Here is a 22,045-nt window from a genome sequence, read left to right on the forward strand (position 1 = left end):
AGCTTGTCAGTTAATAAAACAGATGTCACAGAACATGTTTTTTACATACGTCTGCTTTTTTTTCCTGCTTTCATTGATGACTATTGTGTTTATTTCCCATGAACTACTTTGGTCTGAATCTCTTTTACTTATCCTAAGATAAGTAAAAGAATAATCAACAGAGTGAACTACAGTAGTGCATGTAATATTTAGCATAGGTAAAAAATCCAGCCTGTGCAAAGCACATGGTTTCTATCTAGCTCTAGTCATTCCAATGGTTCTTGTAGAATAAGACTTCACCTTCTCTAGACAACAAGGTCTATTTCTTGGACCACTCCAATATGAACTGAAGAATGCCTGCAATGTTTAACAGAAATTAGCCAAGATGACCTCTGATATCCCAATAGCTTAACATGTTGTTCAAATGAGTAAGTGGAGGGCACCCTACCAATGTCTGTCAATGGTTGTATGAATTGAAGAACCAACAACTATGCTTAATTCTACTACTGCACCTGGGGGTCTGCACTTCATTTATACAGGGTCTGGAACAACTGGAACAGTAATAGAAATCAGAAAATAGAGGTATTGAGAGCAGTTTTCTTCATTTTGGACAGATACAAAAATGCACACAAATCATCAGAGAAATAAAAAAAGAAAAAAAAGTCCTACATGGGCTATGAGGCTATGATGCTTTTTTTTTTTTCCCCCCTATATATGTAATAATAGAATTAATAACTCTAATTTAAATAAAAAAGAACAAGCCAGAGATATTCACACTGTGAATATTCACACTGTGAGTATTTCACATTGTTGACATTTTGAATATGTCATCTTTAGCTATTTTTCTAACATCCAATGTATATAAACTCTGGCTGATGTGAAATGGAAAGCCAGAGTTTCAGCTAGATTCTGTGATACAGTTACATTCTTTTTTTCACTATTTAAATATTTCAGATTCTTCTTTCATTTACTGTGTATAGACAATTTGATGTTAAGTGCAGAAAAGCAATGCAGGATGTACAAAGTTTCACAAAGTCTAATTTTATTTTTTAAAATTTATTTAATTTTCTTAGATGAAAACTTGTTTCATGATTAATCAAGCAAATAGAAACTTCAAAGCATTCGTTGACTTTGGATAAATAATGGTAAAAAGATTATATTCATGCCATACAGAATAAAGATATTGAAAAAATACATTCCAGGTTCCAGGTTTTCTGCATAATACATGTAGACTAAATACCATTCCAGAGAAACCTCACTGTGTAAAGCCTGTATTTTATATAGACAGCTGAATCAAATATAAAGACCTTCAGCAACAGGGCTTGAGTGCATCATAGGAACATGAAACTTATTTAATCACTTCCACACAAAGCCACCAGGATGTTTTCATAATCCCCTTTGAGTTCATCCTGTCAATTTAAGTGAAAAGAGCACAATTGTTAGGATAATGGTGTCAAATCAATTTCAATAAGCATTCAATATACATTTACTAAACATTGGTCCTTCACCAAAATAAATGGTCATGGCAGAAAAAATGATTTTTAGAAACTAACTGAAAAAGCAGCTAACTGAAAAAGCAGCAGGTACATGCAAAACTCAAAAAGGTACCTTAGTACATTTAGAGATTATGTTTCTGCTCTAAGGTAGATTTTTTTTTTTAGTTATCTACTAGCTTCCACAAAGGTGATCTGAAGGTCTGGCTTTTTTCTAATAGTTCACTGGTTTCAATTTTCTAGAAAAATGCATTAGGTGGCTTGTCCCTTTCAAGAAAATATTTTGTTAGTTTATCTCATTTTCCTAAGTGACCTAAAAAGTAGGACAAATAAAAGCCAAGTTTACAAGGTATTTGTAGGAGTAACTCAAACATTAAAAAACAAAAGCCAGATGGAGCAAATATCTGTCAGAGAGCTGTCAGTGCAACCATCTTCATTCTCTCACTGAACCTGTGTACCTGCTAATGCTTAAGCACAGGAACTTGGGGATAGTCTCCATTCTTGGCATTTACTTTAAGATGACATTCTGAGACAACTACAAATCAACTATGCTAAATGTAGCAAAAATGCTACAGCTTTTGTGACAAAAAACATTCCCCTATAAAATAAATTAGTTCTACCAGCATGAGACCTTGAGTTCTCACTGAAAACTTGAGTTACTCAGCTACAATTCATTATTCAGGATGAACTGGTGACTGAGGAGCAGAAGAGTTAACAAAGCCTTACTGGCCTTCCTAAAACATCTAGTTGTTTTCCACTTCATTGTTAACTTCAGTGAAAACCTACCATAATGGCTTGGCGAAGAGAGATACCATACAGATTCTTATAATAGGCTTTGATCTCATTCATGTCTACTTCATGGCGTGAAACCATGATTCTGATGAGCTGTTTGTGCCGTGTCCCAAGGCCCTGTTAAAAGTAGTAAACAAACAAACAAAAATTGAGGCTACTTAAGTCATTGAAAGATCTTCCTCTATCAAAGTTCTTTGTAGTGATTCATCAGACTTCTTTGTGTCAGTACTAACCCCCTTCTGGTCCCCTATGAGGACAAATTCAGTTGCAACTGGCTGTTTCCAATCCTGGATTTCTTTTTGCGGTTTCATAAAAATTGGCAGGTTGTTCACTGTGATTGCTGAACACCAGGGAAAACCTAAATTTCACTGTTGTTTGTTTGATTTTTTTTATTGTCCTGCAATGAGCTACTTTTTCATAATGAGCATATTCAGTTTACATGGCAAGATTTTGGTAGTGGGGGAGCTGCAGAGGTGACTGCTGCGTGAAGAAACAAGCAACTGCTGCATGTTACAGAAGGGCCAGTTTCAGCTTACTCCAAAGGGGACCTACCGCTGGCCAGAGTCGATTCAACAGATATTGTTTGTGTCTCTGGGACAGCGGATTTCAAAAAAAAAAGGGAAATAAAAACTGCTGCACAACAGCAGCTGGGAGAGAGGAGTGAGAACCAGCCCTGCAGACACCTGCAGCCAGTGCAGAAGGAAAGGAAGGAGATTTTCCAGGTGCCAAAGAAAAAGTTCCCCTGCAGCCTGTGGAGAGGCCCCTGCTGGAGCAGGCTGACCCCTGCAGCCCATGGGTCCCACATGGAGCAGATCTCCATGCTGCAGCCCCCCCGTGGATGGAGGAGCCCCCGGTGGAACAGGTGGATGCGGCCTGGAGGAGGCTGCAGCCCATGGAGAGCCCCCACAAGATCAGGCCCTGGGCTGGAGCTGCAGCCCACAGAGAGGAGCCCACGCAGGAGCAGGGAGTCTGGGGAGAGCTGCTGCCCACCCATGGGGGACCCATGCTGGAGCAGTTTGCTCCTGGATCCTGTGGTACAGAGCCATGTGGGAGCAGTTCTTGAAGAGCTGCTGCCTCTGGGCAGCCACTGCAGGCTCATTTCGGGAAGGATGGCATCCCGTGGGAGGGACCCCATGGGGAGCAGGGACAGAGAGTGACTGGGAAAGAGCAGCGGAGACAAAGCATTAGGGACTGACCGCAACCCCCATTCCCTATTAACCTGCAAAACTCAGGGGGAGGAGGTAGAAGAGGGTGGATGGAGGGGGAAGGTGTTTTTAGTTTTAGTTCTTACTGCCAGCTTGTTAGTAATAGGTAATAAATTATATTAATGCACTGAGTCTGTTTTGCCCATGATGATAACTGTAGAGTGATCTCCCTGTCCTTATCTCAGCTCTTGAGCCCTTTTCATCACATTTTCTCCCCTTCCTCTCTGAGGAGGTAGAGAGAGAGCAGTGTGGTGGAGTTCAGCTGCCCATCTCGGTAAAACCACCACAAGTCACTCAGTACAGCTCCTAAACAAGTGACAGAAGTTAATGTAAATTTCTGCATACTATGTGATTTCATGAGTTCTCACCACCTCAGTCAGCTCAGATTTCAAATTTGCCTGCAGTTTTGTATGGGCTTTTACAAGGTTCTCATCCCAGTCTGTAAGTGCCTTCCTATTTACTTTTTTGTCAATATTTTAATGGCTTCATTAATATGAAAAGGTTCAGTTAGCTTTCTGTCACTACAAAGAGCATAATGTATATACATGTATGTGGATGGACAGGCACTTTCCCAAAAGCTCTATAATAAATAGAGAGGTCTTTCTATGGAAGGAAACAGTAGTTTCAAAGGAATGAAGGGGAGGAAAGAGAGAAATGAATTGGATTTCCTTCTGCAGTCTTTTTCATCACACAAAGTTCTTATTCTAGCCTAATTTGTTATTTTTCAGCTCATAAAGCACGCTCTGTTCTCAAGTTCTTTCTTGAGATTACCTTCATTGCCAAGTGGAGTTTTTCAGCAAAGAAAGCTGGCTTGCTTGTGGCACACTTCACTGTAATGAAACAATGAGATAAAGTCACACCTGTTAAAAATGTAACAAATAACAAAAGGCAAAAATCTGGAAAGAAAACACTGCAGAATAAGTCTCAGTGTTCCTACCAACATATCCTATTTATCTATTTCTCTATTACCTATCTTAAAAATATGGGAGAAGTAGCTGTTCCTTTCTTCTCTTTATTCAGTAGGCAATTCAGTCAGGGGAGAATACTCTAGTTACTGTAAAGACAAGACTGTACTCTCTAGTCCACTGCCATAAAATTGAGAATGATGTCACAGTTCCCAAGCAGAAAAATGTGAAAGTATTCGTGACCTCTACAGCAGAGCTGGTAGTTATGATCTGACATATTTTAGCCAAGTTATGCTGTGTACTTGCCTTCCATACCTGATACTAAGAGGGAACTGGTGAGTCTCTCTTTTTATCCAAAGTATACTTGACTGCAATACAAAAGTGAAAAGATAGGGGTCTGGCTCCTGATTCTATCCTTGACAACACAGATGGCTCACCTTATTCTCACCTTATTATTTACAAGGAACGGTCACTTTAAGGGTCTTAAGATACATCTTTATCATTAACATTAAAATAATATTTTCTCGAACACTGCAAGAGGAAATTTATTATATTTTTAATAATCTTACATCAGAACTGTTTTGCTTCTCAGTGAAGCAAAAAAGACCAGAATGTTGTCCTGTTAGAAAAAGTATTACAGAACTAAAAAGGTAGTTTTTCATACAGTTAACATATATACTAGGTTACTAGTTGTATAACCACTTACCAAGGGCAGTCAGGCAGTTCTCAATATCACCTTTCAGCTCCAAATCTAATACCTTATTCATGTCATGCTTGCTGTATTTGGTGTACTTCTGAAAGACTAAGCAAGAGAAGAAAATTCAGTGAAGAGTGATGGAAACATAGTATTCTCCCCGCATTTTTTTTCCCTACTCTGTCCCTGCTGCTGTGGCAGTGCACACACATGGCAGGCTATCTTTCTCATTTTCTTCAGCTAGCACAGTGTAGTAAAGAAAAGCAGTACTGTATGGAGTGATGGTATTGGCATAAGGAACAGACCCATGCTAGGATGGTGGGGCTCAATTTCCATTAACGGGGAAACAGTAGTACAGTTACTCCACTGGAGGCTATAGCATAAGGTGGTATCTCCCGTGCAGGGCAAACTGGTAGAGGAGCAAGACCATGTTGAGAAGTATTCAGAACCACACTGATTCATTGGCCTTGTTACCAGCGGCATTGTGAGACTTCATGGTAACAGTTCTGTTAACAACTTAACTGACACTGACTCTTCACTAGTGTGGAGAGAACAGCAAAGTGGCCAACTGTGTGCTTAGGTCAGCATGCACAATGACCTCTGTAGCAGTCACATCTTGGAAATGTATATAATCTCTGAGCAGGCCATATTCAAATACAATTCCAGTGAGGAACAAAGTTTCACCCAGCCTACCTCTTCGGAGATGAGGGTAGCTTCTTGCAGTAAGAACAGTAACAAACACATTAATATCCGTTCCTTTCCTTCTCTCTCCTGCTTCATATAAGGCCTGTCATAAAAGAAAAAATAATAATAATAGTCAAGTTATCATCTGTATAGCAAAACACAAATAGAAGTACCTGAGACTCCTTGCCAAAGGTAGGTCACTGCTTGTCAGTAAAGAACTCTAAACCTTGACACAACCTGTAACAAGACACACAACTCTACACAGCCTCAAAATAACTCTAGGTGTACCAAGTAATACTTCATATTTCACTTACAGCATAATAGTACCAAGGGAGCACTGTACAGCTAAAAATAATATTTTTAGGCATTCTTGAATGAAGTTATTTTTTATGTATCTTCATATAGTATACATGGGGGCATAGGACTGGCAGGCTTATTGGCTTACCTTAGACCAAAAAAAAACACAATTCCAATATTAACTAGACAAATGTGAAGGAGAAGCTTATGTACCAGGTATTTCTTGTCTTTCCAAGAGTAACTTGAATAGAAAGTAAGAACCCCATCAATTTTGTTACTTTCCCTACCTTCTCAAACCTTTGTAAAAGTAATAATTAAAGATCTCCATGCTACAGCAAAAAAAGATCTAACATCCTTTCTAGGTGTTGGCAGTGAAGGTCTTTGGACCCAGGGAAACTGAACTGAGCTTAGACACAATATTGATTTACTAGCCTTTCATATCTACGCTTGATGACAAAACTAAACCTCTTATGTCACAGGAATAAAAATAGAATTGTTAAATGTCTTTTTCTCTGTTGGATTTAAAACAATAATTTAAAGTGAAAACTCAGGACAGACTGTTAAGGTTTACCAACACCTTAGCAAAAATCCTACACAAATAGCAGAAGAAACAAGGGAAAAATCAGTTGCTTTTCTTAGAATCACTTAGAAAATGAATGTGATGTTTACCAAATTCTCTTGAAAGGTGTGACACTGAAACGCATTAGCTACGACCAACATACTGAATGGTTTACACTGGTCAACATAGGGTATCTGTTTCTGCACAATCACTAGTATAAATTTGTCCCTCTATTCAAGAACTGTATTTATTTTAAACAAACAGATTGAATCTAAGTTCTCCTGTTCCTGACCTCTACTTCAAATAGTAGAAGAGGGTTTGAAGCATTTTTGCAGTTGACTATTAGCATAAAAATTCCATTTCTTTCAGTGACCAAAGAGTTCATGTGAACTTTGGAAAACATTATCTCCTCAGAAAAAGATTGTGTACTAATTGCCCCCCACCGTGTTCCCATGTCCTCCCATCCCCATGTCCCAATTGCCTCCCATGTCCCCATGACCTCAAAAAGATTATGTATATATACGTAATTGTATGTAATGTACAATTGTCTGTCATCTGAAATGTGCAAGATCCAGGTAGGTGAAACGGCACATTCACAGCCAGTCAGAGTTTGTAATAAAGTCAAATGAAGATCTGCAGGGTGCTAAGTATGGTCTTACTCTGGCATCACTATCAGCAAGCTCATCATTCACATGAGGATCTTCAGATCGGTCAGCCTACATAAATCAAATTAAAAAAAAAAATAATAACCGATGTTACTCACAATCATTCAGTTCACCAAAATTGAGTATTTTAGAGATCTGGCCTTCCACACTTATACATAGCTTAATACAGAATTGCAGACAAATACAGTTATATTAATTATTCTGTGGATAAAGCTGATGCATTTGTTAATTGATCAGAGCTCACATTTCTAGGGCCATCAAAGTATTTCTGAAGTTATACATTAAAATCCAGGGTTTCTTAATGTGAAGTTAAAGTCTTGGAAGCTATGATGTGCTCCCTGGTGAATGCTCAATAAACTTCTTTCAAGGTGATTTGAAAGCAAAACTAAAAATCAAAACTATGCACATTGATATATCAAAAAAAATCCAATGTGCACATACAAACTGCATACAAATGTACTCAGCAGAGATGGAATAAAATATTAATGTATGTTAAAAAGGATATTTTTACTTCTCAGCTCCAGTATTTCAGCTGAACTGCTTTTGAGCAGTTCACAAAACACTTTGTCCACTTGCTAACTCCATGCCACTATCTACCTTACTACAAGAAACATATCTTAAGAAGTAGCCAAAATGTTTGTCTACATGTAAGAATTTCTTCTTTATACATTTGCAGTCAATTGACATTCCAGTTGTTTTTTTTTCAAGTGCTTTAAGACTGTTAGACACATAAAGACACATAAAAAAAGTCTTAAAAACCTAACTGGTAAACAGTAACAAATACCATTGCCTTTAAAAAAATGTTTTTGAGATAAATCTCATTATAGCTTGCTTAAGATATGGTCTAACGTAAGTAAGTAAAAAACAGTGCTAGGAAATAAATAATCCTAAAATTCTTATTTACTGCATGACTTCAACATAATCTTGAAGATTATTTAACATAATATTGTTTTTTAATTACTGATAACCTCACCGAAAATGTTTAAGCACAGCATACCTTGGCTAGAGCAACTAAAGCCTTCTGAAAGTCTCCAGATGTGTCAGAGATGATGTCTTGTGTCAGATCTCTCTTCAGTACTGAAATCAAATGAAAAAGAACTCATAATTCTTTTCTAAATTATCAGTTATATCATTTTTTCAGTCTTTTCTAAATTTCCAACTTAGTAGTAGAATGCCTAGTAGAATTGTACTTTTCTCTAATTTAGTTTTGCAAGAATGGGTACTTTTTCAACGTGTCTTCTAATCCCTGAGATGTGCTGAGAAATCTGAGGATTAATCCAAAATCTGCTGAAAAAGTTGTTCTTAAAAGTTGTATGGGTGGAAAAGTCTTGAGCTTTGAGTCTCAAGCAAAAGTCTTGTTTGTGAAATAGAGAAAAAGAAAAAAAAAAGTTTGAAATTTTGTGAGTCATTAGTCTTTCGTTCTTATTTTTGGCTGTTTTGTTCAGTCCTAAAACTCTTCCGGAAAAAAAAAATAAAAATCAAACTACTATTCAAACTAATCAAACTTCTAACTGATTGGAAATCTCTTCCAAAAGTTAACTCTTAATCCCATAAAGCATAAATTAATTAGATAACACTGACTGACTGCAGTACTCTCCTTATATGAGAGATGCTATTATATTTTAGTTATTTCTAAATTGCTATTATATTTTAGTTATTTCTTCAAAGATCTTCTACTTCAGTTCGCTGGTTGTTCCTAATCTTGAAGTTATCTGTGTTGCTACAAGTAAACTTTTGACAAAGTCAAAAGAGCTCAGATAGGGCTTGGCAATGGGAGCAGCAAAGCAGCTGGATTTTGCTTTTAACTAAATCTAAATGCTTTCTAAACCTATTCCAAAAAATATTCACAGCTCTGGTTGGAATTGTGAGTCACTTCCTCGTGCAGCAGGATCTATGTAAGTCAGAAATGATCAGTATGACTTCCCTTTCCTACACATCTTTCAGCTTTTCATGAAGCTTTACTTGCTTCCTAAAATGTCATCTCAGCTCCTTAAATTTAGAAGTAAGGCTGTAAGAGTAATGTGTTTGCTATGGAGTTTTGAAAAGACATGTACAATTCACACTAGATTCTTTTTCACCAGGAGTTAAGTTTGCATGGATCTATTCACTACAGGTGCTTGAAAAAAAAATCACAGGAACAAAGAAATGAATCACTGGAGGACAGGGTTTGGCTATCATCCAATGTTTCATGCCGTTAATACTTCTTTCCCACTCTGAGTTACCTTCTTTGTAGTATCTGCTGGCTTCTCTGATCTCTCTGTTGTTTCTTGAGGCCAGAATCTCAATTAAAGTATCTTCATCAGTTCCAAGGCCCTGTTAAAAATGATTTAAAAAAAAAAAAAAAAGTTTTTTTTTTAATTTTTATTTTAAAATTATTATTATTTTTAAATTTATTAAAAAAAATAATAAAAAAAAAATTAAATTATTTTTAAAAATACAGCAAACTTAAAATTTACAACTGAAATAAGGTGAGAGTCATGGACAAGACTTTGAAGATGTCATACAAAACAGACAGAAAAAGGAAGAACATTTTGCTTTCACCTGATATAATTATTTTAGAATTCATGTTTGCAGCATCTAGTGTCACTCTGGCACCCAACAAAAATATGAAGTGATGAAGCAACATACATAGAAGATAGGAATAAGAATTACGAAGAAAAATACATCTTTCCTTTTCTGTTTTCTCTTAAATAAATATATATGTAAACACTATGGCTTTCTAGCACTACATCTGCAAATAACCTCCAATTTTCAGAAGGCAGAGAGCTCTTTCTCATGTAAGAATAGCATTGGCAATCCATCTCCTTCAACCCTGAAATTCAACAAAGATTGCTGAGTCTTGTTCTTAGTAGCTGGTTCTGGATAACCACTACTGTTTCATTTTAATAAATGGGGAAAAAATAATATAATACATGAGCTTAAAAAAAATTAAGTCCAGTGTCATTTAAAGAATCTGAGATTTATATACTTCTCTTTACTAAAGTTCCTCTCAGAAGATTTTTGACTTACTTTCATAGAGGCCCTTAATTCTTCAGCATCAAACTGAGCTGGAGTTTTAAGTAGAGCCACAGCAACATCTTCCAGGTGGCCTTTCAGAACCTTTTTCAGGTCTTCTTCCAGACTCTATGAAGAAGAAGGAAGAATCATACACTCTGTGTCCTGGTTTCAGCTGGAATAGTTTTCCTCATAGTGGCTATTATGGTGCTGTGTTTTGGACTTAAGATGAGAATAACACTGTTAACACACTGATGTTTTAGTTATTGCAGAGACATGGTTACACCATAGTATTACAGAATCGTCTAAGTTGGAAGAAATCTCCAAAATCACCTCGTCCAACCTCTGACCTAACACTAACAAGTCCTCCACTAAACCATATCACTAAGTTCTACATCTAAACGTCTTTTAAAGACCTCCAGGAAAGGTGACTCTACCACTTCCCTGGGCAGCCATTCCAATGTCTATAAACCCTTCCTAGTTCTTCCTAATATCCAACATAAACCTCCCCTGGTGCAACTTTACCCCATTCCCCCTCATCCTGTCTCCAGATAATAGACCAACCACCACCTCGCTACAGCCTCCTTTAAGGTACCTAGAGAGAGCAATAAGGTCACCCCTGAGCCTCCTCTTCTCCAGCCTAAACAATCTCAGCTTCCTCAGCTGCTCCTCGTAGGACTTGTTCTCCAGACCCCTCACCAGCTTCGTCGCCCTTCTCTGGACTCACTTGAGCACCTCGATGTCCTTCTTGTAGTGAGGGGCCCAAAACTGAACACAGTACTCAAGATGCGGCCTCACCAGAGCCGAGTAAAGGGGGACGATCACTTCCCTAGTCCTGCTGGCCACACTGCTTTTTATACAAGCTAGGATGCTGTTGGCCTTCTTGGCCACCTGAGCACACTGCTGGCTCATATTCAGCCAACTATCAACCAGGACTCACAGGTCCTTCTCTGCCAGGCAGCTTTCTCATCTTCCAGCCTGCTTGGGGTTGTTGTGCCCCAGGTGCAGGACCCAGCACTTGGCCTTGTTGAACTTCATACAGTTGGCCTCAGCCCATCGGTCCAGCCTATCCAGATCCTCCTGCCCTCAAGCAGATCTACACACGCACCTAACTTGGTGTCATCTGCAAACTTACTGAGGGTGCACTCTATCCCCTCATCCAGATCATCGATAAAGATATTAAAGAGGACTGGCCCCTGTCCACACCACTAGTGACCGGCCTCCAGCCGGCCTCCAGCTGGACTGTGTCAAGGACTTTTCAGCTTCTCATAATGCACTGCCAGTGAAGAGACTGGGGGTGCAAAAGAAGGTGGGAGGGAACAGAACCAGGACAGCTGGCCCAAACTTACCAAAGGAATATCCCGTACTATAATATGTCATGCTGAACAATAAAACTGAGGGAAGTTGGCTAGGAGCACTACCACTGCTTAAGGAGTGTCTGGGCATCAGTTATTGGTGGTGAGCAATCTCACTGTGCGTATTTTTTGGTGTATTACTTCATTATTATTATTATTTTCATTTCCTTTTCTGCTTTATTAAGCTGTCTTTATCTCAACATTTTTTTCTGATTCTCTTTTTCATCCCACTAAGGGAGAATGAGCAAACAGCTGAGTGGTGCTTAGCTGCCTGCTAGGATAAACCACAACACCCTGTAAGCTGGCAAAAAGATAAAAACTGCTGTTCAGGTACAGTCCAAAAACGAAGCCTAATGAAGCCAAGAATGACATTAGCCTTCTTAGCAGTAAGTGCACACTGCTGACTTACATTCAACTTCTTGTCCACCAGGACCCCCTGGTCCTTTTCTGCACAGCTGCTTTCCAGCTGGGTGGCCTGGTACCTGCAGTTGTTCCTCCCCATGTGCAGGAGTTTGCACTTCTTACTGAACTTCATGAAGTTCTTGTCAGCCCTGTTCACCCATTTACTGCATCAGAAGGCGGCTCAAAATAGGCTGCTTAATTCTCAAGAGAAGGTAATACTCTACTGCTGTTATGATAATTGAATGGCTTAAATGCTCTTTATATATAACCTTATTTATTAGAAAATAAATATTAAAAAATAAAAAAGAAAAAAAATGCAATGGAAATGCTGTGGATATACTGTAATAACACCCTATATAAATCTGCAAGACCTGAAGTTATAATCTGGATTATATTCTAATTTGACTAACATTTAGGTGGTTTTTTTAATTAAGATTTTTTAATTATTTTTAGTTTAAAAAATAATTTCTGATTTATTCTTCCTCGTATTAGTAAATGTTCAGTACTGTATTTTGCTACAGTGAAGAGATACAGCTGTGTTCTTCACCAAATGCATGTCTAGGTAATTGCTGTAGTGGCGAGAAGATCAGTTTGCTTGGTCAGGATACCTAGGATAACTAATGAGATTATTTCAGAATCAAGAACTATGTTAGGAGTTAGGTCTCTTCTGCTTTTGACGGGAAGCCAACCGCCAGGGGGTCTAATGATATAACAGCATTAGCCTTCTTGTGCCTTTGAAGTTAAATTTTAATTTAGGACTTGAAAAAAAATATAATTGCGACACTGGAGCTTCCTCTGTGGGAGGACAGAGCTGTGAGAATCACAAGTGAGGTTTCCTTATCAAAAACAGGAAATCCAGCCTAAAATGAGACATTAGACTTGTTTTCTTTCTTGCCCTTTAAAGGCACTTAAAATTACAAAGCCAAAAACTATAGGGAATCATTTCCCAAGGAGCAAAGGCTCACGAACTCTGGTATGTCAACTGTGCAGTTATAATTTCAGTTTAGAGTTACAGGTTCAACTAGAGAAAATTTTCTACAAGAAAAGGTGAAGGGCAATTAAAACGTCTTGAAGAAATATGCAGCAATTTCTAAACTTTTCAGGTTCAGGGACTAGCAGTTTTACCATTCAGAATTAGAATTTCACTGCTTCCTGTACACCTGTCCCCATTAGCATTGCTATAGTTGTGAAACAGCATTATTGTCCTACTTTCTGTCTTATATTCTATCTGGACAAAAAGATTTGTTTAGGTGTCCCCAAAGCCTCTTACTCTATTCCTCTCTTTTCCTCAACAGCCTGTCTCCCAGTGAAATTTCTGCATTCCCAGTGATCTTCTGGGCATTCAAAAACCCAGACAGATAGAATTTTGAAAATTTTCTTTTTATTTCAAAATAAAATGCCACTGCATTCAAGAGATTATCTCAGGATACTACTATATTCAGGATACTACTACTACAGTAGTTTTCATAAACTATAGGTGACAGAATCACTATAATCTTCTGTTCTAGAAAGCTAAAGCTGAATGTACCATAAAACCCAGGAGCAACATTGCTATTTCAGATGCACAATTAAGATTGGCTTGGATATACTATACCTTCCCTTTAGCCTGCTGATAGGCAGCTTTAATCTGCTGACGCTGAGCATTTGTTCTTTTAGTCAAGATGTCAATGATGGTAGCTTCATCCACACCTACAAATCACCAAACAGTATAATAGTGAATACATTGAAAATATAGTGATCTCTAGTGCATCATTTAACAAATTTTATTATTTGCATTTTGGCAGATATTGAATGCTTGACATATCAAATTTTAACCAAAACTGTTATCATCTATAGACTTAAAATTAGTGATGCAGTGAAGAAACCAATAGGTTCCCATAGAACACAGAAACGTGTTTCTACAGTATAATAAAGTCTCAAAGTGTGTATAATAAAATCTCAAAGTGCAGTACGTACACTACAGAATAACTAAGTGTATAGACAATGAGACAGCATAGTCAACCTAGCAAGTCAAATTGAAAAGGGTTTCTAAGTACAAAGTGCCAAATGTGAATTTCATTAAATAGATAAATTTAAAGGAGCATACACTCCATTATCAGGATATTCACTACTTCTCGAATAGATTCTATGGAAATCAAATAAAAAAGACTTAGTATGGTATATTTTTTTATTCTCTAGAAACCAAATTTTTACAACCATTCCTTCAACAAAATCAATAAATTTAATGTAGTATTAAGGTCTGAAATTGTAATATAATGTCAGAATAACAAAGAGTATAGATTCTTTAACAAGTGGCATAATTAAATGTCTTGCCAGGCTTTTTAAAGCTGAGGTACCTCTCCTGTTTTCCATTGCCTCTGGCTCCGATACACTTTTCAGGTTATTCTTAAAATTTTCCAAGGAATAATTCTAATATAGTATGTTAAATATTTACTCCTCTTACCTTTTACCGTAATAGCTTTGTCCAAAGCAGCAACATCAGCTGATGGATCAAAGTTTGGGTATGACTGTACTGAATGACCACCTTTTGAACTTTTCTGTAGAAGGAATGAATAAATAAATAAATAAATGCTATTTTCAAAGTATATTTATGCAAAGAAGAAGTTTCATATGCCTAAGTAAGCCATGTATTTGGAATTTACTATTATGGGTCTCTCAAAGAATAAATACTTGTTTTCTAACTACAGACAGCTAAACAGTCCCAGTACAGTATTAGTATTAGATCTATACCTTTCACACTTCTATTAAACAAAACGTACCTATTTTACACCTCTATTTGTCCAAGTAAATTAGATGCCACAGGAAAGTATTTCTCTCTCAAACCATATTTAAATCCTGAAGGTGCTTCCAGTAAAGTGCTAGTGATTTTCTTGCTCATCTTATACAAATTGATCGTGCATTATATCAAGTGAATTCTCAGCTACTTTACATATTTAATGTTACAAGTGCTTCAGTGCAAGATCTTGGAGAAAAGTTCAAGCCCGACACTACAAGGAGGTGGAGAACTATTACTCAACTTCTTTGAAACATAAGATATAAAACACACTTTCTTTAGCATTAGCTATTAGACAATAGTGAATTCTATGGTGAATCCACTCCTTTATGTTGGACACTCTCTAGGCAATGTCTGAAGTACTCTGGTAATAACTGGGGATGATAAATTCCACTACATCAACAATTACGTGGTTTGCCCTAAGCCAACATATGTGTTGATGTGACTAATCAATTTGCTGGTAGAGCCTGTAAATGGCATTACTATCTCTAATGCCATACTCATTACCTTCTTCTATAGAACCTATAAAATGCCTTGAGATTCTCGGAGCAAATATTTATAATAAAGCTCCCTTTGGTACGATATGGTTGAGATTTTTTTTTGCAACAAAAGTGAAGTTTAACTAAACTTTTTTTTTTTTTTGAATCAACTATAGTATTTTATCTTACCTTCGAGAACTCACTATTTTATTTATTTATTTAATCTTTTGCATGTACAAGACAGACAAATGGCAAGGTCTTATGGATATGTTTCACATACAGCATTCTGCATTGAATACTTGCATACCTGTAATGTCTGCTGGCTAAATAAGTCGGAGTTTTCTTAGAGCAGACTGTGTATTTATAAGTAGTGTCTTGTTTAATTCAAAGAAAAAAAAATCAGCGTGACCCGTGTAGCAAGCCAAGAGCTAAACAGGATGAGTTTAGTGTGTGTTTCTCAGGCATGCCAGGTTTAGTCTGTATACTGCTTTCCATTACAAACTTATCTACTACCTAAACAAAAACCTATCTGTAACTTCCATAACTAGAATGGCTAAGGACCATGGGATTGCATGGGAAAAGGAATAAGGGATGGTGGATACAAAGTTTTATACATGAAATACTGTGTAGTGAAAATTACAAAATATACAGAGATCTACAGCAGAAAACTTTATTTACTGAAATTCCAAAGTTCTATTTTTTCAGAATTAAAGTTGCTTTAAAGATTTCCAGTGATTTTACAGTGTGCTACTTTGCCTTTGCTGACACTAATTTCAGTATCTTAATCAACTTAATTATTAAAAAGACTTTCCACATCTATTCCAATAACTCTTCTTACTGATCACCATGAGTCTTCCTTCTAATCAGTATAAACACTGATCATCTGAGATTTTTTACTACATACAGTGACTCTTCCCACATACTTTCGTCTTCTAATACAAATCATAGAATGGTTTAGGTTGGAAGGGATCTTAGGGATCTTTAAGGATCATCTAGTTCTAACCCCCCTAACACAGGCAGGGACACCTCCCACTAGACGAGGTTGCCCCTTCAACCTGGCCTTGAACACATTCAGATCTTCTCTAGGAAACATGTTTCAGTGCCTCACCACCCTCATACTAAACAATTTCTTCCTTACACCTAACCTAAATCTACCCTCTTTTAGTTTAAAGCCAGTAGTCCTTGTTCTATCACTGCACTCCCTGACAAAGAGTCCCTCCCCAATGGCTTTCTTGTAGGCCCCACTTAGGTACTGGAAGACAATTATAAGGTCTTCCCAGAGCCTCCTCTTCTCCAGACTGAATAAGAAATATACTAGTTACTTTAGTTCCTCCTTTACATTCCAGCGCTCCAACACATGGCTTCTTGTATCTCAGTCTAAGCATCCTTCTCAAATACATTATCTGAACAGGTTCTCACAGATTTGCATACTGTACATCAGATTACTACTTTAAAGAGGAAGACTTGAGTGAATCAATGCCTGGCCAGTAGGAATGACAATTTCATTGCAGCACTAGTTCGGCCTGAAACTGATATATACACATTACAGTATTTTTTAATCTGATACTAGATTTACTAGTTTATAAGAGCATATCAGATGATATGATGCAATAAAATTGGTTTCCAGTTTTAATCACCTGGATTTTTGCAACAGCTTTTCTGCCTTTCTGTGAAAGATGTGGGGTGGCCTATTGCTTTAAACACTTCTAAATCCACTAGAAAATAAATAAAATGATCTCAACAGGTGATTACACTTACAATACATTCCTGCTCCTGATTATCCATGAACCATGCCTGCTTCAGGAATTCCGATACCATAGCCATGTTGACAGAGAATCTGTGAAGAGATGCATCAAGTTTTTTTTTTTATCATTTTAATCACCAATGAAATTCAAGGTTTCCCATTCATAAAACCCTTTCTCTTTAACTGTGACAATCGGGGCCATTTCCCAAATAGTAATTGACTTGTACTACTGGAAGCTGGCAACTTTTATGTTTGGCAGTTGGCTGCTCAACCATACACACTTAAACGACTTCTGGAAATTTCAGATTAGAAATAGAGCAGTAAACTAATTGGAGTTTATATGTATTTGGTATGGCAATACCTAAGCATTAACACTGACTTTCAAAGGGATATTACCAGAAACAAATTAAATATCTTTCCCCATTTTTAAGGTATTATGTATGTAAATTTAGCTTACTGACTACTTGATTCTTTTCAAATTCAGTGGTAAATAACTCTTCCTGTCTGATCATCTTCCAAGGTTGGAGCTCTTGTGTGTTAAGGCAAATGATATTCCCTTTTTAAATACACTCCTGTGTAGTTTCTTCCAATAGCTCTTTCTTAAGAAAGATGAGTAAAAGCAGTCTCACATATACTGATCCTTATTTCTTACATATTTCCCCCAATTTCTACAAAATAATGGACTTTTACCCCCTTTTTTTTTTTTCTTTTCATCACTAGAAATGAAAATGGAAAATATTTTGGCATAAGATACCATGCAGAATAAGAAAAAAAAAGATCAATGGTGATGTGACTTGACAAAATAAATAGGTTGCTTCACAATGACCTCGGTATCAAGAATATTGTCTCCTAGTGGGAACAGTGTGGGAACTGTTCCTAGGAACAGCTCATAGAACTAGGAAACATATTTTATCAAATAAAGTATTTTTTGGTCTGTTCAAAATGGATGTTTTTTCATCAAAACATATTTGTTCATAGGACACTTTAGGGAAGGCTTGTTTTTAAAGCATACATATAAACAATAAGCTAAATGTTCTTGGTTAAACTGCTGTCTTTGAAGAACAGTTCACATATCGAGCATGAAGAGCCAAAGTGCTATTTGCAATGGTGTGCATTTTAATCTAATATAAAGATCATATCCACAAAATAAAAATAAACAATGCTTATGTTGCAAACACATTTACCTTATTTATGCCTTATAGTCCACAGGAACAGTAATGAGCAGTATTTAAATCAACACACTCCTAGGACAAAGCAACGTGTCTGTAACCTAGCTGCTGTTATCCTCACAGAAAAACTGCACAAAGTACTTCCAGGTGTGACTGCCAACAAAGAAGCAGGTCCTCCAGTCCTCTTCAAGCTTTCAGCCCAGCTCCACCCTTTCCTCCTCTCTCCAAGTTGGATACACCTACATTCTCTCTTCCCCAGAGAACTCTTTGCTTCTCTACACTTCTTGTATCCCTGAGGGCACGAAATTCATGGAAAACTTGAACCTGACTCTGAATCTGTGTTTATGTTACCTAAAGCAAGTGTCAATTTGGCAAATGATGGTCAGAATATTGTGTAAGGACCAACTTCTAAGCACATCATTTACTGATTTACTGAGGATCAGAAAGCATACTTATGTTGCTCTTCAATAAAATATAATGAAATAAAATAAATCAGGCTGTTACGGTGACTCCTGTACTACCCTTGTATTGGCAGCTAAAGTAAGTGAGGCCATATGAATTGATGTCGTATTTGAAATTCTGCTGCATTTTTTAACAGCACACACAAAGGCCATGTGAAAAAGAATGAAATATGTTAGTTTCCATATGAGACTGAGACCTGTTTACCTAGTTACCTTCCCTGATGTGTACAGATCTGTATGCCTCCAATAGATTCACAGTGTCTCCCTGTTTAAAGCTACAAAACAAGATTCACACCAGTAGATCTGAGAAGAGGTGGGACCAAAACTGCATTTTGGCTTCTAGAGTAAAATATTTCAGAAATAAAGTTAGAGCTGGGTCCAGAGAAAACTGTTAATATCTGCATTTCTTCTGTCTGCCCACCCCACTCTAGTTCCAGGGGTTTTGATGCTCATTGGGATAACTATAGTAGAAGGCTTCTAGTCTACATTAAATTGGGTTTATTAAGTCTCTAAGCCTTTATGCCTGACATAATTTAAATTACAAATACAGAAAAATAATTTTGCATAAAATAAAATAAAAATAAACCTTTATTTTTGCTTTTATTTAAACAAAGATACTTTGACAGTTTGACCATATATTTCCATTTTGTAATCAAACAACATAATTTCAAAAGAAGCCAAAGTGGGCAACGGCTCTTGAAATGGCTAAAGACCTGACTTTGCTTGCATTGTCTCAGAAAGTTAAGAAACCTATTTACACACAAAATTGTTTGCCTGCTTTATAAGAATCTATGGGTAACTTTAAGGGGGAGAGGTGAGAGGTGGGAGGAGAAGAGGGAGAAAGAAGAAGACGGAGGCCTGGAATTGAGGAAGACAGCGCTTTTACAGAGTAGAGGTTTTTACCAGAGCTTTGACTCTAAAATGCTAACAGCTCATGTAAGCAAAGCCTACATCCAGGATGGATACATTCAAAGTATTATTTTACTTCAGTAAGAAAAAAGTTTTAAAGAACCACTGATCTGACTGTTTAACCGAAAACCCAGTTAAAAAAAGATCATGTATTTAAAATTTGCTTGATTAAAAAAAAAAAAAAAGAAAAGTTTTCTGTGCATCTTACCATTCCCAGCTGGAATGATTAACATTTAACTGGAATGCAAAATCAAGCAGTGATCCAGACTGAAAGGCCTAGCTCTTCCTTCACAAGAGTTACTGCAATGTTGTTTTCAGACTGGCTCCCAGTCCCCAGAATTGGGCAGACTCCAATTACTGAAAGTTTTGAGTAAATATGCAGTATCTTTAAAAATATTTTAAGGCAAACATTTACACACCTGCCTTACATTTAACCATAAGCTCTATCTGATATATTATCTCTGGTCCTGTCTTTGCAGGTGGCTTGAACAGTGAGATTGAGTGCACCCGCCGCAAATTTGCCAGATGACACCAAGCTATCTGGTGTGGTCAACTTGTTTGAGGAATGGGACAGCATCCACAGGGACCTGCACAGGCTTGAGAGGTGCACCTCTGTGGACATCATGAAGTTCTGTAAGGTCTTGCACTTGGGCTCAGACAATCCTAAACATAAATACAGGCTGGGCAAAATATGCATTGAGAGCATCACTGTTGAACAGGACCCAGGAGCATTGATGATCCTTAAGGGTCCCTTCCAACTCAGGATATTCTATGATTCTATGATTCTATGATTCTAATGAGAAGCCCAACATGCACCAGCAATGTGCACTTGCAGCCCAGAAAGCCTGCCAAATCCTGCACTTCCAAAAAAGTACAGATTTTGTACTTTTTTGACCTGCCAGCAGGTCAAGGGAGGTGATTCTCCCCCTCTACTCTGCTCTTGTGAGACCCCACTTAGAGCACTGCATTCAGCCCTGGGGCCCCAAGCACATGAAGGACATGGACCTGTTATTTTTAAGTCCCAATGATGAAGATGATCAAAGGTCTGGAGCGCCTCTCCTGTGAAGACAGGCTGAGGGAGTTGGGGTTGTTCAGCCTGGATAAGAGAAGGCTCCAGCGACACCTTATAGCTGCCTTCCAATACCTAAATGGGGCTTAAAGGAAAGTTGGGGAGGGACTCGGTGAGAGAGTACTGTGATAGAACAATTAATGGTTTTAAACTAAAAGAGGGTAGATTTAGATTAGATATAAAGAATAAATTATTTACTCTGAGAGGCACTGGAACATATGGTTCAGAGAAGCTGTGGATGCTCCATCCCTGGAAGTGTCCCAGCTCAGACTGATTGGGGCATTCAGCAAGCTGGTCCAGTTGAAGGTATCCCTGTCCATGGCAAGGCAGTTGGAATTAGATGATCTTTAAGAGCCCTTCCAACCCAAGCCATTCTATGATTCTATGATTCTGTGGTTTCTGTCCAACGCTAGTTACCAAGATCTTGATATAAATTGAGGCTATTAAACTGTATCGGAAAAGCAGACAGTAGACATAAAACAGTAATTTCCTTTATAGTAGGGAAGTCTACTGAATACAAAGGAAAAATGAGAAAGAAAAACAACTTTACTAAAAAAAATTAAATGGAAAGTATTACCAGAACAAACCTCAAATGCTAGAGCCCTTACTTATGCCACATTTAGCCAAAGTTCTGTGTTATGGGTTAAGAGCATGGGGTTGCTCTTATGTCCCTTAGATTACTTTGCCTCATTTTCATCACTGTTTGAGTAAAGATCCCTCTACTGTTCAAAAGCAGCAAGCTTGTTGAAATAACAGCTGCTTTTTCTTTAGTTTCTGTGAACAGCACATTTGTTTTCCAGTAACTTCAGTTTTGCTGCAGATACAAAGCAAAAGCATTGGAAACAGCCAAATCTAAATAAGTCTACTTTATTTAAGCTACTTTTCTGCAACCTATTGTGTAAAGAGGAAAAGAGTGAGGAAAAAAAAAAAAAGTAAAAATAAAAATGAAGTGATTGTCCAGGACCTTCTGTGTACATTATCCACATTAAAATGAAAAGAATTTCTTCTGCCCACACTCGTCTTTCTCTGTGCCAGCAAATCCAACCCACAGAAAATTACAACAGATCACATGAAAAACATACTGTGCAATTCTTAAAGTTTTTCAGGTCTAGGGAGAGCAATTAAGAACTACAAAAACCTACCTTCCTTTTCACAAATACTAGTCCTCAGGATGGCACAGTCAGGATAAGAAAGCAGAGAGCTGGCAATGCTTTTATAGTGTTGTGCAGGAGGCCCCACCTAGCAACCCAAGTGTTTCCACAGCCACAACAACTGGCTGCTCTTTGCTAGCAGCTAAATTTGGGTGCTCTCCAAAACACGGAACCACAGAAAAAAAGAAAAAAAAAAAAAAAAAGAAAGAAAAAAAAAAGTCATTGTGAAACTATGTACTGGAGACAGAAGGAGCACATTTCAGAAG

At 37.5% G+C, this 22,045-nt stretch overlaps 1 protein-coding gene across 2 annotated transcripts; it reads right to left on the minus strand.

The window, feature by feature from the left end:
- Positions 1–1,031: 1,031 nt before the first annotated feature.
- On the minus strand, positions 1,032–21,810 carry ANXA1 (annexin A1). Of its 2 annotated transcripts, none has more exons than XM_084305699.1 (13): positions 21,771–21,810; positions 17,035–17,113; positions 14,468–14,561; positions 13,619–13,713; positions 10,283–10,396; positions 9,496–9,586; positions 8,271–8,350; positions 7,268–7,324; positions 5,762–5,855; positions 5,081–5,176; positions 4,241–4,299; positions 2,259–2,381; positions 1,032–1,388 (listed from the first exon to the last, which is right to left on the minus strand). In XM_084305699.1, the coding sequence occupies exons 2-13, from the start codon at positions 17,098–17,100 to the stop codon at positions 1,332–1,334; spliced, it is 1,026 nt and encodes a 341-aa protein (XP_084161825.1). In that variant the 5' UTR covers positions 17,101–17,113; positions 21,771–21,810; the 3' UTR covers positions 1,032–1,331. The 2 variants fall into 2 exon arrangements, with proteins under 2 accessions (XP_084161825.1, XP_084161824.1); XM_084305698.1 differs by lacking the exon at positions 21,771–21,810 and adding an exon at positions 20,827–20,884.
- Between the last annotated feature and the right edge of the window lie 235 nt (positions 21,811–22,045).

Source organism: Netta rufina (genome assembly GCF_964035555.1).
Source record: "Netta rufina genome assembly, chromosome: Z".
Taxonomy (NCBI): domain Eukaryota; kingdom Metazoa; phylum Chordata; class Aves; order Anseriformes; family Anatidae; genus Netta; species Netta rufina.

Coding starts and splice junctions, on each gene's coding strand:
- ANXA1 (XM_084305698.1), bottom strand. CDS start 20,846: ATGTTCCAGTGCCTCTCAGA. Junction 17,114..20,826: donor ATGTTCCAGTGCCTCTCAGA/GTAAATAATTTA, acceptor ATCTCTTCACAG/ATTCTCTGTCAACATGGCTA. Junction 9,587..10,282: donor AATTAAGGGCCTCTATGAAA/GTAAGTCAAAAA, acceptor CATTTTTAACAG/GGCCTTGGAACTGATGAAGA.